Genomic DNA, 17628 nt, shown 5'->3' with positions numbered 1-17628 from the left:
AGAATAAATTCTCTTTCGATATTTTTATAATTTACTGTTGGTTGGTTGTTGCAGTAAATGTCTTACAACAACCACAAATTAATTACTATTGTATCTATTGCCTATTTATATAAGAGCGTTTGATACCCATATGCAAATACTATGTATGTTCTTGTGCAATCAGCAGTTTTATTTAAAATAAGCACTTATATATAATGATATGAATAATATTTGTATCAGTATGCATTAAATTTAGGTACTAAGTAGGTATATTATCCCGAGTGACTTGCATTATGTACAAGAAATCAGTATAAACCAATCAAGTCACTCATTATTTTAGTAATTATAAAATATTAATACATTAGCTTTTTTACAATTTTGTCGGTCACAAACGATTAAATAATAACTGTGATATTTACTTATAAAACTGCCATAACTCATTGGCAATAAAAATATAATAAATCAAAGTTTTTTGTATTTGTAATCTTTAAAATAACCACTCAGTGAATATTTGTAATTATGGGTAAGCAACTAAATAATATAAATTTTTATTTAAGGAAATAAAAACAAATAAAGAACTTTCTGTGGAATTAGTGTTTTTTTTTATTCTTCATATTGTCATATAAATTTTTAAGATTGATTTGTGTGGTTAACAAGGCTATGATCCAAAAAGGTAAACCTAATTGGTACTACTTTTCTGTCCATCAGTCACAGAATATAATATAAAAAATTACCTCTCCTATGATTTTGATATCCCAAATAGTTTAGGTTTCTTACAGAAGATAATATATTTGAATAGATATATTTACTTTCTTTGAAAAGATTATATACAGGTATAAAGATCCATGTGAAAGAATACATTTACTATAATTATGAATGATTGATGAAGCATTATTATATTATGGCTTTGCATATATAGAACACTTATAAAATAGTGATGGTAAAATAGTTTGAAAATTTTAAACTCTGCTTTTTATGCCAGTTCTTGAGTTCTAAATATAACTGTAGAGTCATTAAATAAAAACTCATGTAATCAATCTATTGAGTACGCCATCTGTGTTTACCAGGGATGTTATGGATATGTCTACATATACATGCAAGCATAAATATGTATCATGCAGATTACATATAAATCAATATTTTTTTTATTATGGCAAATATTTCCTTACCAATATATATATTCATATATATATTATTATATTTCCTTAGCAATATCTGAACAATACAACAAAATTGTACTCTTTGCTGGTAACTCTGGTTGACTTAATAGTAAGGAAGATCAATTGCATTCAAGCTTTTTAAAATATTATAAGTATAAATATAAGGAAGAATTATCTTATTATTGAACTAATATTGTATTAGGTCCGTATATATTCCATAAATTGGTAGGTACTAATAACTATGTCATACAATCAAACTAAATTAACACTTATTTACACTATTTTATTTGTTATTGGTAACAACATCTATCTATTACAAATATAAATCTATGGTCAATAAGTAGCATTGGTAACATCATTTCTTTAGGTTTGATTCTATGTCTTTAAAACCCAGTTTTGAAAAATCCTCTTTAAGCATTAGGTTATTTTCCATTCTGCATGCTAAATACTCTTTAGCCTCGTCACGACATAAAGAATTATTACCATTGTTACTGAGTAAACACTTCATGTATTTTGTCATTGTCTTCTTACACAACCCTTCGTGATCCAGTGGAAAACTGCCTTTGTCCGGTGGAGTTGGAATAAACTGTTTTTGACCAAAAGTCATAGCTGTCGACATTTTCACTAATTATCATCCCACTTTCCTGCATCAATTATTATTTTTATACTATTAGATTTATTTCACTTTAACGCATAGTAAAACAAAATTCACAAACTTAATAAAAATAAGATACTAGGTTAAAATAAATTATATATTCTAAATAAATAAATATTTACATTAATGCTCAGAGTACTTTTCAATTTTGACATTTGAATTGACTTAAGTCCAAACTATAACTTAAGTACTTGGCTGACATAACAATCCCATTAAAATCGCCGGAGCCAAAAACCTCACGATGTCTTTTAATTTATTAAGCCAGAAGGAAAAGCCCCACAATACAGTAGATTGTATATTTGTAATATATTTTTTTATATTATCTTAATTCTAAACATAAAGGGCAGTATGATAAGCCAGTGTCTGTCATCGGTAATCTTTGTAAGTTGTTGATCTGTACTGAAAACTGTCAAAGACAAAGGATCAACAGCTGCGTTTATGTCAATTGCACGTGTATTTTGTATGTTCTAAATAATATAAATATATTTTATATCATTTATTAAGTTTCAATGTCACGTCTTATAGTGAAAAATTTGCCCAATAAGGTAAATACTATACAAAATCTATTCTTATTATAACTATTGACCTGACAAATACTGATCAATATTCAATTTGATAATTCAGTTTATTTGTTAAACTTATTTTGCTTGACTAATATTTGTATTTCTAGGTAACCTCAGATAGGCTTAAAGAAATTTTCAGCGAAAAAGGAGAAGTTACTGATATTCAGTTAAAATATACTAAAAATGGCAAATTCAGAAACTTTGCTTTCATTGGTTACCGAAATGAACAGCAAGCAACAGCAGCTTTGGACTATTTTAATGGTACATGCATTAATTCCATGAAAATAGACATACAAGTTTGTGCAAATTTAGGAGATGAAAGAAAACCACGAGCATGGAGTAAATATGCACCGGACAGCACTGCATACAAAAAATTACATAAAGATGAATTTCAACACCAATCTGAAGAAAAGAAAAATAAGAAAGTAGAAAAAAATAAGAATAAAATTAAAGAATTACTTAAAAAGGTTTGAAAGGATAAATTATATGTATACTTAATATTGTTTGCACTACTTGAAGCATAAGAAAGAAATTTATATTTTGCTTCTATAAGCTTAAATATTTTATTATTTGGTTTGAGGTCATTATTCTTTTCATTTTAATGCATCTAGGCAAACCTGCAACCTATAAATGAATATTTTTTATATAGTTATATATAGAGACCGGATTATATGCATTTGCATATTTTCTCAAAGGATGCATATTATCAGTACATTTACAATATTTTTCACTCACCCTACATTCCGAAATACGACCAAATTTACTTGTGACTTTTTACTGCATTTCGGAATGCAGTCAATAGGTGCGCGCATGTTTTTTTTTACAGTTATGATAATAAAATTAAATATCATATAGCGTTACTGTACCTATTATCCTATGCCTAAGCCTATCCTATTAAAAGCTATGCCTATCAAAAAGTTATTTATTAATTTTATGCTGATTTTGAAATAAAAAAAATACTTTTCTATTTAGTTTTTTGGGATTCCTAAAATTAATCATTTAATTTTGCATAAGCTGCCAATTTTGTGCATATTTCAAGCATTTGTCATGCATATAACAAGCTTTTTATGTTGCATATAATCCAGTCTCTAGTTGTATATATAATATCTGTATTTATGAAGGTTTATTGAAAATTATTTTTAGTTAAATTTTCATTAATTTTATTATAATATTCTTTTAAATACATAATTATATACGAAAAGTAACTTGGAAGTAATAAAAATGCATGAACATCTACACACTATGGAGTATCTTGTGAATTACTGTAAAAACTATTATTGTAATTAATTAATTCTTGAGCAAATTCAAATCGACATTGTAATTTATGTATTGCTATTGCTTATTTATGTTAACAGTTATTTTATTTTATTTGTACTTTTTACAAAAATAAATTTAAAAAATTTATAACATAATTCTGAATACTTATATTATACTTATTGATCACATCTTTGTAATAATAATGTACTTGTTTCCACAGCATAAAGATGACCCTCTATTTGCTGAGTTTATTGATGCACATACCAATGACAAAACAGCTTGGTTAAAAGAAACATACCAAAAAGTTGCTAGAAGTGAAGATGAGGACAGTGGAGTTGAAGAGGAAGGTGATAAAACAACCACAAATGAGAATACAGAAGCTAAAGCAGAACTAAATAATAAAATTACTAAAATTGAAGAAAAAAATGCAAATAAAAACATTAGTGATTTAGAGGTTTGTTAAACATATATTAAATTATATCAACACCAGTGGGTACATATTTTCTCTAAACTCTAATAAGACTAAATAAGTTTTTAGCCAATAGAAGACATTCATAATTAGTACAGATTTGGTAAAAATATTACATAAAATAAAATAAAAATACAGTATTTTTTATGTACTGTTCATCTGCATTAGATGTATAACTATCACCTATACCAAATATAGATGACTATAAAACAACAATAATTTTAATTTAAGCTTGAAATTGGCTCAAACTAAGCTAAATTCACAGCAATTAAAACAAACATTGTTGCTTATTTAGCACTAAAATTTTTGTCATGAATGTACTTATAAACTGAAGAAAAAAAAACTAAAATATTCTAGGACTATACTGCATTTTTTAATTCTTTGATTAGTCTATTATGTTGGTTTGAAAGTTTGTGAATAAAATAGTATGGAAACAAGTGTGATTATATCTAGTATATTAACAAGCTGTTTTAAAGCCATACAAATAAATAAAAATATACTTTCAAAAGACAACAATTTTCTTTTGCAGTATATGAAATTACTCATGAAAAAAGTACAAAACACAGATCAAGATGCACAAGAGCCAGATGTCCAGACCCCTAAAAAAATTAGAAATAGACCATTATTTCACATAAAAGTAAGTTGAAAAGGACTACATATTTTCTTTAATGAAATTTTGAAATGATATATGTATTCTATATTTTATATGCAATATATATATATTCTTCTGTTTTTATTTAGATAACTGGTCTACCATTCAAATGCAAGAAAAAAGATATAAAGGAGTTCTTCAAACCTCTAGTACCATACTCAATAAGATTACCTTTTGGCAAAGAAAAAAAAATGGCTGGGTTCTGTTATGTTGGTTTTAGAACAGAAGCAGAATTGAAAAAAGCTCTTAATAAAGATAAACTCTTTCTGGGTATGATTTGTCTTATATTTCAATTAATATATTATTAACAGTTCTTTTATTTACATCTTGTATGAATGATATTTAGTTCTATATTTAGTGAACAATCTTGGAATATATTATTTAAAGCAATTAGTTATGCATACTGCACAGCCTTATATATCAGTATACTGTTAACAACTGGATGAAATAATTATTGTTTTAGGAAAACATCGTTTACATGTACATAAGTTTGAAGATAAAGCTAAAAAAGCATCAGAGGAAGAAGAAGAAGCATTTAAAAAGAAAAAGCAAGAGGTATTTATTTTAATTGTGTATGCTTATCATAATTTTTGTTAGCATAATATTTTGGTGATTTGTTGCTCAGGATGGCCCCACTACATTAAAATTACGACTGTGGGTAACATTGTGTGGCACACAGTTAGTTGTTATATATATATTCACCTTACGTCAACAAGGAAATTCCCATTTAAAATCGTCATCATCATCATCATTGTCATCATCATAAATAATTAATATTATGTCAATTAAGAGACTGCATTACAGCATCAATATTTTAACTTGTAGCAACAAAATAATGGAGAAAGCATTGGTGAGAGTGGGAGGATTTTTGTCCGTAACCTTGCTTATGTGGTATCTGAACAGGAGGTGACCGATCTGTTTGAGAAATATGGTGAGTTTGCCTACAACTATTTATTGTTTTGTTTGTCATGAAGCTTATAATTTGTAATGTTTTGATTCTAATTTCGTGGGTGCCATTACTGCTTTATAATACATTATATTATTGTTTGCCAGGTCCACTGACTGAAGTGAACATGCCCATAGACCCGGTACTGCGTCAGCCTAAAGGATTTGCAACCGTGACATTCATGATACCCGAACATGCTGTCAAAGCATACACAGAATTGGATGGGACTAGTTTTTGTGGCAGAATGTTGCACCTATTACCTGCTAAAACTGAAAAATTGGAGAATGAAAGTGATGATGGTATGTCTTATAATTATTAATATTTAAATTATATGATATAATTATTAATATTTTACTAAATAAAAGATGGTTCAATTTCTGATAGAAAATTGCCTACACAGGATACCTAGTTCAAGGGACTGGAATTTCCATTGATTGAAGTAGAAATAGAAATAATCTTTATTCAAATAAACTCATTTCAAGCACTTTTGAATAGTCATATTTTGATTCTACCACTCATTCGGAATGCAGATTCATCACAAGAAGAATGAGCAAGAAACTTGTGTGTTACTCTTTTTAATGGATGTTTTTTTATATAAATAATTACAGTATAACAAGTAAGAGGCATGCGATAATCAACATAGAAGTCGCTACGCACTCATTATTAATGTAATCAGATAATATTATCAGTGCTATAGATTTAAAGTTTTTCTATAAAAACATTATTATCGTTAACGAATTCTTAAATTTTATAGTAAGCTATTTTGCAAAGGAACTGTTTTATTTGACATTTAAATCTTTTTTCTGGCAGATTTATAAGACTGGTATTTTATTGTAAAACCTTGCAATTACCATAAAACGAATTACTAACTTTAGCCAAACGACATTTAGGTATAATCAGTTTGTTATTGTTACGTAAGCTTTTATTAGTGCAATCACTAACTCTTTTGAAACTGTCTATATTCCTTCTGGCATAGATGATATTTTCATAAATGTATAGAGAATCAACGGTGAGGATATTTGATTCCTTAAAACACTCTCGCTATGACTCCCTGGAACCCATACCATAAATGGAGCGAATGGCCCTCTTTTGTAAAGTAAATATTGTATTTATATCAGCTGCTTTGCCCCATAACAAATTCCATACGACATAATGCTATGGAAATAGCTAAAATAGACAAGTTTAGTCGTTGCCACGTCTGTTAATTGTTTAATTCTTCTTACCGCATAAGCGGCAGAACTAAGTCGACTCGCCAATTTAGTAATATGAGCACCCCATTGCAACTTGGAATCTAATGTGATACCTAGAAATACAGTATCGTCAACAAAATTAATAGATTTATTGTCCAATACGATTTTTGAATCTACCAGCCTTACATTGGGGAGAGTAAATTTGATACGTTTAGTTTTATTTGCATTTAGTAGCATATTATTAGCCGTAAACCATTTTAAAACATAAGAGAGAGAACCGTTTACTTCGTCCATCTCATCAATATGTCGATTGACTTTGAATACTAATGAAGTATCATCAGCAAACAGAACTATGTCAGCTATCTTTTCTACCATATAAGGAAGATCGTTTATGTAAACTAAAAATAAGAAAGGACCTTGAATAGAGCCCTGAGGAACACCCATTTTAATACTAGTTCCCTCAGACTTTACACCATTTATTTCAACAACTTGCATTCTATTATTTAGATAGGACTTCATCATGCATAGTGCTTCATATCTAATACCGTAATGTTCTAATTTGAGTAAGAGTGTTTCATGTACAACGCAATCAAATGTTTTTGAGTAGTCACAGAATACACCGAAGTGATGGAAAAAAACAAAATTTTATTAGAAACCAGGAGCAATTGATAAAATAGTCACAAGATTTTCATGATATACCCCTCCCCCATCTTTGTCACAGCTGGAAGGATGGATAGATGGATGGATGGATGGATGGATAAATATTTGTAAGATTTTCCCACCCTGATACATTAAATATTACGAAATATTTTAAACTAAGTAAATTATAAGACTAAAACAAAATTTTGTGTTGACCACACATAACAACAAATGATAAAAGATATTTACTTATTTCAGAAGGTTTATCATTCAAGGAAAAGAAAGCAAAGAAACTAAAAGCGCAGGCTAAGTCATCGCACAACTGGAACGTCCTGTTCTTGGGTGTAAACGCGGTTGCGGACGTGATAGCTGCCAATTACAACACTAGCAAGGAACAATTATTAAATGATAATAATAAAAGTAAGACATCTTGTAAACTAACATCAACTATGTGCAATTGATTTATAACAGCATTTACCTGCGTTTACAAAATATACGCGTGACCTTGCATTTACGACTTTCATTACTAAAAGAATATGTAATAGATAAAAAATTTAAAATGTTCATTTCGACCAAACAAATCCAATAATTGTAAACAATGTGAAAGGAAACCCATAAGAATTTTATGGGTTTCTTTTCACATTGTAGTTGTTCTGTAATGTTAGCATTTGAGAAAGGATTAACTGTTTCATCAGGGATTGTGAATATTTGCACCAATGTATTTGTCAATAAGATTATTATTATTAATTTTTTAACTTTTAACATTACTCTAATTTGATAATTTCAACTGAATGTTTTATTCAAATTATTCTAGAATAATACTGTTTCAAATCACAAAAAACTATTGTTAGCAGTATTATTCTAGAATAATTTGAATATTAATTGTGCTTTAAATATTATTTTATTCAATAATGCATTTTCCACACTTATTATCTTATTATTATATCTAATAAACACAAGAAAATAGAATATATTAATAGAATAGAATAGAATAGAAAAATATTTATTCAAATAAACTTAATTTAAGCACTTTTGAATAGTCAACAATTTTTTTTTTATCTACCACTCGTTCGGAAATCTGTCTCATCACAAGAAGTCAGAAGTTAAATTAGTCAAAATAATTTACAATTTTTTTTTCAGATACCAGTGCTGCAGTAAGATTAGCATTAGGAGAAACACAATTAGTTGCAGAAACAAGGAACTTTCTCGAAACTAATGGAGTGTATTTAGAAGTTTTCAACAAGGTATTATGTTCATTATTTAGACTTGCTGATATGATAGATATCAAATTGATGTATTTAAAAGTCATAATAGGTATTGAAGATTTAATATTTTCAAATCTATTTTTACTTTTTAATATTTTCGATATAAATTTGTAAAAATATTCATCTGTATCGTTATTTCTTTTGTAAGCGACGATAATGAAAATAAATAGGGTCGACTAAATCTGACAAAAATTACCGAAATGTAACATGAATATAATACTTTCAGCCTGCGAAAAGAAGATCAAAAACTTGTATTATAGTGAAAAACTTACCGGCCAATACAGATAAAGACGAATTGAAAGAATTATTTGAGAAACATGGTCACATATCACGATTTTTAATTCCAAAGCATGGCATTACCGCATTAGTAGATTTTGTTGAACCATTTGAAGCCAAAAAGGCGTTTAGTAAATTAGCGTATTCACAATTCAAAAGTGCACCTTTATATTTGGAATGGGCGCCGGAAAATGTATTTGTTAAACCTAAAAAACAAGCTGAATCGAATTTACCTGATACTAGTACGGAACCAAGTGTTATAGATAATGTTACTACAAGCAAACCAGACGATAAGTCACAAAAAACTGTAGAAAGTAAACACAGCAAGCAGAGTCAACCAATGAAAGATGAAGTTAAGACTCATGAGACTATCGATAATACACCAGAGCCAGAAATAAATACTACATTGTTTATTAAAAATTTGAACTTTAAGACTACTGAAGATACTTTGAAATCGGTTGGTATAATTATACCATTTCTACATTATGTAATTAGCTACTAAACAATTTTGTCCAGGATTAAGTCCAAAACCACTGAAAAGTATTTTAATTAAATTTTGTTTTATTTTGTTTGATCATCATCCTTCTTGCCTCCCAAGTTGGACTTGAAAAATAGGATGGGAATTACAAATTATTTGCTCATTTTTATATATATTTATTATTGTACCAATATTGAAAGTATTTTCTTTGTAGTTTTTAGAATTGTCACTTTTGCCTTGTTACATGTTGTACCTATATTAGAGAATTTACCATTTTTTATCCATTGCTTGATTAATATGACACGTACTTCGTTTACGATTACGATTCATTCTATCGCCCACAATATTTTTTGTTGCATAATAAATAGAATATTTATTATTACTTTAAGAATTGCATAATTTCGCTAGATTATCTAGTAAAATTATAATTAATTAGTTCTATTTTCGTAATAATATTATTTTTTTCTACAGCATTTCTCGGAATGTGGAAAAATTCATAGCATCACAATTGCTAAAAAAAAGGATCCTAAACATCCAGGACAATTATTATCAATGGGATATGGTTTCGTTCAATTTTATAAGCAACAGGATTTAAACGAGGCATTAAAATTACTACAGCATTCTACACTAGACGGTAAAACGTTGGAATTGAAGCGTTCAGAGAGAGGAAACACGTATGTATAGTAATATCTAGTTACTATATTATTTTGGAATTATATCTAAGTATATAATTGTAAATGTTGATTTCATTGTTCCTTGATATCAATTCTATTGTCAGATCCCAGATCCGTCATCAAATAAAGCACTGCTTTAATACTTTTAATGCCAATGTATTGTAAAATTCGTTAATTATATTTAGCAAATGATAGTTTAATACATTTTGGTCCCATATAATATCTTAAACACGTAATAAAAATAATCTCCACTCACTTACATTAGTCATAATTGTAATCCAAATTAAGTGATAAATTTGTTTTAAGGATCGAAGACAAAACATCCAAAAAGACTAATAAAGCAACGATACAAAATGGTACAAAGCTACTTGTTCGAAATGTACCATTTCAAGCTAACAGGAATGAACTCCATGAAATATTCAGGTGCGTATTATATTCCCGAGGTCTTACTCGACTTTTGAGATTGTCTAGAATTTTCGTTCAAATTTTATTTTGTACGTCACTCTAAAATATTGTACGGTCGTATTTATTATCCCTTTTATCTTTTAACAGTTAACTGTTATCTTACAATTAGTTTTATATTTTTTTCTAAATAACATTCAGTTGATATACACAGCACTAAAGAAAGAAAGATGAAAATTATGATGAACTCACCATGATTAAATTCCTTCCTTCTCCGCTATGAACAATAACAATATCAGTAATCGTTGTAGTAATTGTTTCAATTAATTTTAGAAGAAATTGATTGTTATTAGAAGTTCCTAATTAGTACAACTAAATGATGTGATTAACCCATCCTTACAGGACGGATGCATTACAATTCTCTAAATTTCTCAGTTTATTTTATACTATAACATGCATGTATTAACCTTAGCATAAAATGTCCCTCTTTAATTACCCTATCTATGGCTTATTAACTACACTAAAATCTTTGCGTAATTAAAAAGATATACTTAAGCAAACGGACAGTGGCGGCGACTTTTTATTTATACTATGAAAGATTTAGTCACATGTCTCTGCTACAGGCTTACTCTAGACTAGACATCATCTGGTAGCTTACAAACGGTAGATACACTAGTGGAATCGCTTATAATATAAGTAAACATATATAATGATATAGTATGACCACAAATAATATAATATTACATATGGTAGGACCGACGAATTGCAGGCTCTTAAAAAAAAGCGAACAGTTTTGTCTCTTAATATAATAATAAACAGTGGAATAGGAAATTTTTTTGAAGGTCCATCGACATCGAGAATTTAAGTTGGACTATGCAATTTCAGAGGATTTTCCTCTCGAGTTATATTTAATATGTTATGTTATAATATTATATACCAGATACAATATATTATTTTTTCAAAAGGATTTATTAATGTTTTTTTGGATGGGCACGCGCACTACTACTCCGTGGACCCGTTACAAACTATAGATTATGGTAATTACAAAGCTTATTTGCCATCATTATGCTATAAAAAATGTTGGTTCTAAAATTTTGAAGAACAAGATGGCCTGGTGAGGTATTGGAAAATTTTTATTCTCAAATTGGACTACAAACAAAATACGTCCCTATACCTATGCGCTAACCGTCCAATATCTAGTTCCGCGTTTTCAATTAGGTATGAGTAGGTATACCACTAGCGATAACAGTTTATTAATTTTTGATAAACTGATTAACTATGTACATGTTCCAGTTATCTGAATAGTATAAATACGAATCATTATTTGTATTGTATTAATAGCACATTACATCCATAAAATAATACGGAAAAATGAAAAAAATAGCATTTTTGAAATCATGCATTCTAAATACTTCATTTTAGATTAAAATCTTATCCGTCATAAAATTAAACAATTTGCTCAATTACCGAATCTAACAAACAACAACAGTTAAATTAAATTACTAGTATGAGGCAAACTTATGTTTCAACAATTCAGCCTCATCTATTCCCAAGCTAAGGAGAGCTTATGTTATAGGTACATAGATATCTACTACACAATTGGTACAAATACACATTTTTTTTTTGTAAATACGTACCAACATGCCGATGTTTTATCAGTGCGTAATCTGTTCATTTACCAGTATTTAGGATATCATCGTGTAACAATCCCAGCAACAACATATTAATAAAAAAATATCCAATTCCATTAGTGTATTAAAAAAAGTAGACAACAATTTTAAAACAAGTTTTTATTTAAATGCGCTATATAAAACAAAGTTTTCTTTTAAAACTTTACTATCCACTTATAACGTCATTATCATTACACAATTTATAAGGTATAAATTCTTCTCGCGAGATTTCCCTGTGTAGATAAATAAATTAATAAAAAACTTAATCTGATTTTAATTTTACAACTTCTTTAATCTCGCGACAATCTATTCTAGCGTATGATAGTCATACATATCTACTGACTAAAATTTATTATTTATTGAATCGTTACAGGGCATTCGGCGAGATAAAAACACTGAGACTACCGAAAAAACTGTCACCTGGTTCAGATCAACATAGAGGTTTTGCTTTTGTAGATTACTACTCTAAAGCAGATGCCAAGGTATGTGAATGCAAGCAATAAGTAATTTCTGTCAAATAAATTTTACTTTAGTAACTCTTGCGTCCTCACGATTCGACTAATATATTTATATAGTGAGGTAAGATGGACAAATAACGGGTATAACGTAGTAAAAATTTTATAGAAATCGTTCAAGGTAAATAGTGTCCCAGATGAACACTATTTAAAGATAATTAAATTATTTTACATTGAGTTCCGCTAAGCTACCAGCATTCATAGTATCATTAATTTTCACTTCACTATAATTTATTATTAAAATCAAGTTTTAAGTAATGACGTGTAAATTTGATGTTTTAGAGCGCATTCGAAGCGTTATGTCAATCTACTCATCTCTACGGTAGGAGATTAGTGTTAGAGTGGGCAGACCAAGCCGACGAGAATGAAGATATAGACGCATTGAGGAAAAGAACGGCTCAGGCGTTCAATGCCAAATCTCCAGGCGGAAAGAAATCTAAAAAAGCAGCGGTGGACGTCGAGACTTTTGTGGATGGTGAAGCATAAATAATATAACACCAATGTAAATGAAGCAAGTATACTGTTACTGATCGAATTTTTAGAAAGAACCAACAACAGGTTCGGATGCTTAAAAATAGTAAATAATAACTCTTTATTACGCGCAGTCAGCAAATAAACAAAAAAGTACGTTAAAAGTGTATTTATTATAAAAGGCGCTTATTGCTATAAGCAATCTCTTACAGACAGCAAAAATGTAACGGACCACTCTATTACACAATATTAGATTTAATGAGTAACAGGATTACACATTATTAATTAATAAAATCTTTAATCATTACTGTTTTTCTTAGTTTTCGTTATCAGCCTGTATTTCATAGAATTCGCCATATAAAATTGTAGTGATTTAATATTCTTACTACCTGTTCCTGAATTTCCCTCATTTAGCAGTATATTAAATGTAGTCTATCTCCATCTGAAGTAAGTATATATGTTTCAAATATTTTCACATTTCCCATAGACAATTTGCTCTCTCTCTCTCTCTCTCTTCAAATTAGTATAGATGGTGTATAATTAAACAAGTATAAATTTTATATCTAATAATCTTTTTTATTTTAAATTAAATTGAATACAATATAATTATTCTGGGTGTCATACATAGTCATTTCTCTGTACAAATATTAAGTTATCGATGATATTTAACTCGTGAAAGTTTATGTAAATACCTATTAAAATTTCTTTTGCTTATACTAATATTTACAAAACTAGAATTTACGTTAACAATTATCTGATGGAAGGCCATGCTAACGCGAGCGGTACCAACCGCGGTAACCTACTGAAGCAAAGGGTCATGGCCACCCATTGCATAATAAAAGGTTTGCGGTTCCATTTTATCCAATATCGCGGTTTTCAACAATCATAGAACAGGTTTTCTGACTTGAAAAAACATTCAGGTGACCTACGGGCACTAGGATTGCTGAGTCAAGGCACCGTGATACCGATTCGTCCGCCGATTATAGTTCCAACCAAAACCTACTTTTGCGGCGTAGAAAAAGTTTACAAATAAATATATAAATGTTTCGATCTGTGATCTTTACATAGTGTGACGCATTATAATTCTTTTTTAGGTATACCATTCAGCACCACCTAATTTAGAAGTGTTTCATTAACAAAGAAACAGTATGGAATAGTGTAGTACCCAAGGTACTTTTATAAAAGAAATAAATAAACATAATGCATACTTAAGTAAAGAGTCTACATTTTTCTAATGTTAATATATTTAGAATACACCGGGACCAATACGATGTTTAAATTCTGCCGGAAGACAAACCTATGTTAATCCGCTTCACGTAATCTGTTAAAAATACAATGTAAGTATTGTCGGTGAGACTCAGACCGAAAATGCGTCTGACAGTTTCATACAACGCTACCCCCCCCCCCCCCCCCCCCTCCCCTATGATACCTTAGACAATTTTAAGAGAAATATACAATACCTCCAATAAGATTTCTGTACGTTTAGTAGGGCTCTAGTACCTCTTCGAAAGTTTTATCGAGTCGCGTTAGCGTAGCATCCATATTACAACAAAAGTAAATCCCATGTAAGTTTCTCAATAGAGTAATGTTTCAAATTTAATTAAGAATTATAAAGTCTAAACAATGAAATTGAAATGTGAAAAAAAATACTTTCAATATATAAACAGACCAAGACAGACTTAACTGTCACAAATATAATATATCCAATGATACCAAGGGTGCACACAAATTACCAAAATTGAATAAATACCTACTTAGATATATTATAATAATTAGATATTTACACAATTCATGACAGCAGTAAAATGAAGTGGTTGCAAATCAATAAAATGTTGACTAATTATATTATTCTATGAATTGATAATCAAAATCATAAATAAATAGGTAATAAATTATTTATGATTTTCATTTTCAATCATAAATGTCTGATTAGGACATTTTAGTTTACATAAATATTTTCATTCATGATAATTCTTTATTCAAACAATTTACACTTTCTGTGTTTCACTAGAATAATTGTCACATTATTTTTACATTTTTCAAAAATTTGTGTTGTAAATAACTTAGGTAGCTTTTTTAAAAATATTGTTGATATTTAATCAGTAGGTACTAATGTAGTTTTAAATGCTTTACCATTCTCATTAGCTGGTGTCTGTTATCTCATTGTAAATTAGGAATGTAATTTTACAATTGAATTTATTAAAGATCAACAACTTATAGTGTATTTCTTGATACCTGTGATTGTATATGCAGAGTTTTAATTCAACTGATGTAAACAGCCAACTAAAACACAATTCAAATTATTCTAAGAAACAATTCATTATTATTACATATTACATTCTCAATCTTGTAAATGAAATTTCTTCAATCAATTTTTACAGTAGAATATATTTTTCTAACAAATATGCTTGTGCCCAAATATCCGACTGTACCACAAATAATACCAAGTGCTAGACTGAAAAGGGCCATGTAACCAAAGTAGAAAGTTGTCTGGAAGAGGCCATACATTTTTGTTTTGAATATAAAGTAATAGAAAGAATACAGGTAAACATAAAGGGCTGTGCTTCCAGCCGAAAGGAAACTTGTCCATTGCCAACGGTAATCTTCAGCATTAAGCAAGAAATATGTGCATACAATTGTTACACAGACGGTAACAATCATCAAAATCAAAAATACCAGAAGCATAAATCCATAGACATAATAAATTTTGTATGCCCAGAATGAAGTAAATATGAAATACATTTCAATAAAAATAGAGCCAAATGGTAAAATGCCTCCCATTATAATTATAATGAATGGCTCCATAAACCACTTCTTTTCTGGAATAGGCCTCGGAACAGCATTGATTCGGCATGGGTAGTCTGGTTGACCTGCCAAGTTACGACCAAGTACAGTACCTACCAAAGTCAAAGGCAGAATGACAAAAGTACAGATTGACATAACAGCAATCATACTACCAAACGGAATAGCCCTAGAAGCATGATAATACATTGCAATGAAGTTGATGAAGAATGCAGTTCCACAAACTAATACTGGTAACAGAAAGGCAGATAAAAGCATTTGCTTAATCCATAACTTACCACCCATCCTAGCATACAGAGATCCACCAAAATATCCATTAACTGGAGAAGTTGCTGCATAAATAAATATTGCAGTAGAAAGCAAGGAACCTCTTTCTGTATATAGTTCCCCAAATATGGTGAATATTATTACAGCAAGAGTAACAACTGTCAACTGGTATCCAGCTCCAATAAGAGCGGAGAAGCAAGCCAAATGTGGCACAGGCCTGAATACATCTCCATGCACTTGTTTCCAACCATATTCATCTCCCAAATCCTTTTCTAAATCATCAAGATCATCATCTTTAGAATACCTTGCATAATCCTTACGAAGCGTTCTCATGAGAATCATGGACACAAGACCTACTAAAAATATAACCATCATGAAACTGTTAAATATACTAAACCAGTGTATACGATGTTGAAAAAAGTTTGGGTCCAAGTATTTATCAAAACGATCTTCAAAATTAATATTACTCTTCTTCCAGTTAACTTCATACGTGAATGGGATTTTGGCATCAGGCGTCAGGCGTTCTTTATTCTCAGCTGTAAGATTCACTTCGACAATCCTTTTTCCATTGTATCCAATGTCAAATTTCTTATGGGTCCAGATATAATATTGGTCACCATCAACTTCACCGACAATGCCCCATATAGGAAGGTCATCTATGTACATTTGATACCAATAATGATTTTTTACTGCATAAACCAATGCTTTATACGATTGCTCATTCAATTCAATGGCACAAAATTGTTGGGCAGGTACGTTATCTTTATAGGTAATATCCAGACCGCTAAATTCCAATTCGACGCCTTGTAAAGCTTCCGACAAAGTTTCATGATAATGTCCAATAGTAATTTTTGTACCAATACAAAACGGCAAAGAAAAGTAAGCGTATGTCTCCTGACGGTTGTGATATGGTCCTACGGTATTCATCCAGAGCACCACTTGTTCTCCTTCTTTGTACGTATGCGTATGTTCATCACAATTAACTATTGTCCAAAAAATAAATATGAGATATAAGAATTTCATTTTATACTAGTCTAATTATATGGCCTTTTAAAAATTAAATAAACATTAAACATAACACGTAAGTAAATTGCCGATGTCGGACGGATGTCCAATTAATGTTGCCATTATCCATACCACACCATTGTCAAATTATTGCTAAATGCCAATTTCGAATATCCTTAAATTTTTAATAGTTATCAATTTATTTATTATCGATTACTCATAAATACGGATAGGGTAGGTAGTATTCACTAATAAAAATAAACTGCTCCACCATTTGCCGAGGTTATAAAAAC

General features: G+C 29.5%; 3 protein-coding genes across 3 annotated transcripts; 1 reads left to right on the top strand and 2 right to left on the bottom strand.

Moving 5' to 3' along the window:
* Positions 1-1395: 1395 nt before the first annotated feature.
* Positions 1396-1940, bottom strand: LOC131846823 (cytochrome c oxidase assembly protein COX19). Its single transcript, XM_059196235.1, has one exon. It carries the CDS (start codon positions 1756-1758, stop codon positions 1495-1497), a length of 264 nt encoding a protein of 87 aa, XP_059052218.1. The 5' UTR covers positions 1759-1940; the 3' UTR covers positions 1396-1494.
* A 287-nt stretch (positions 1941-2227) lies between these two features.
* On the top strand, positions 2228-13365 carry LOC131846710 (probable RNA-binding protein 19). Its single transcript, XM_059196085.1, has 15 exons — positions 2228-2339; positions 2465-2824; positions 3835-4068; positions 4613-4720; positions 4825-5005; positions 5199-5290; positions 5561-5666; positions 5789-5980; positions 7769-7930; positions 8651-8754; positions 9002-9508; positions 10001-10203; positions 10510-10626; positions 12649-12757; positions 13073-13365. The coding sequence occupies exons 1-15, from the start codon at positions 2304-2306 to the stop codon at positions 13274-13276; spliced, it is 2715 nt and encodes a 904-aa protein (XP_059052068.1). The 5' UTR covers positions 2228-2303; the 3' UTR covers positions 13277-13365.
* Positions 13366-15523: 2158 nt separating this feature from the next.
* Positions 15524-17434, bottom strand: LOC131846790 (transmembrane 9 superfamily member 3). Its single transcript, XM_059196188.1, has one exon. It carries the CDS (start codon positions 17351-17353, stop codon positions 15626-15628), a length of 1728 nt encoding a protein of 575 aa, XP_059052171.1. The 5' UTR covers positions 17354-17434; the 3' UTR covers positions 15524-15625.
* Between the last annotated feature and the right edge of the window lie 194 nt (positions 17435-17628).

The sequence above is a fragment of the Achroia grisella genome, unplaced genomic scaffold, assembly GCF_030625045.1.
Source record: "Achroia grisella isolate CSIRO2021 unplaced genomic scaffold, CSIRO_AGI_Agris_v1 utg512, whole genome shotgun sequence".
Lineage (NCBI taxonomy): Eukaryota > Metazoa > Arthropoda > Insecta > Lepidoptera > Pyralidae > Achroia > Achroia grisella.
The sequence above is the reverse complement of the archived record's forward strand: the minus strand, read 5'-3'. Positions and strand labels throughout refer to the sequence as shown.

What these genes read in the sequence shown, in the direction of transcription:
- LOC131846710 (XM_059196085.1), top strand. Translation starts at nt 2,304, where the DNA reads ATGTCACGTCTTATAGTGAAAAATTTGCCCAATAAG. An exon ending in TTAAAGAATTACTTAAAAAG is followed by an intron (nt 2,825 to 3,834) that starts GTTTGAAAGGAT and finishes TTGTTTCCACAG; the next exon opens with CATAAAGATGACCCTCTATT. An exon ending in GGAGAATGAAAGTGATGATG is followed by an intron (nt 5,981 to 7,768) that starts GTATGTCTTATA and finishes TACTTATTTCAG; the next exon opens with AAGGTTTATCATTCAAGGAA.
- LOC131846823 (XM_059196235.1), bottom strand. Translation starts at nt 1,758, where the DNA reads ATGTCGACAGCTATGACTTTTGGTCAAAAACAGTTTATTCCAACTCCA.
- LOC131846790 (XM_059196188.1), bottom strand. Translation starts at nt 17,353, where the DNA reads ATGAAATTCTTATATCTCATATTTATTTTTTGGACAATAGTTAATTGT.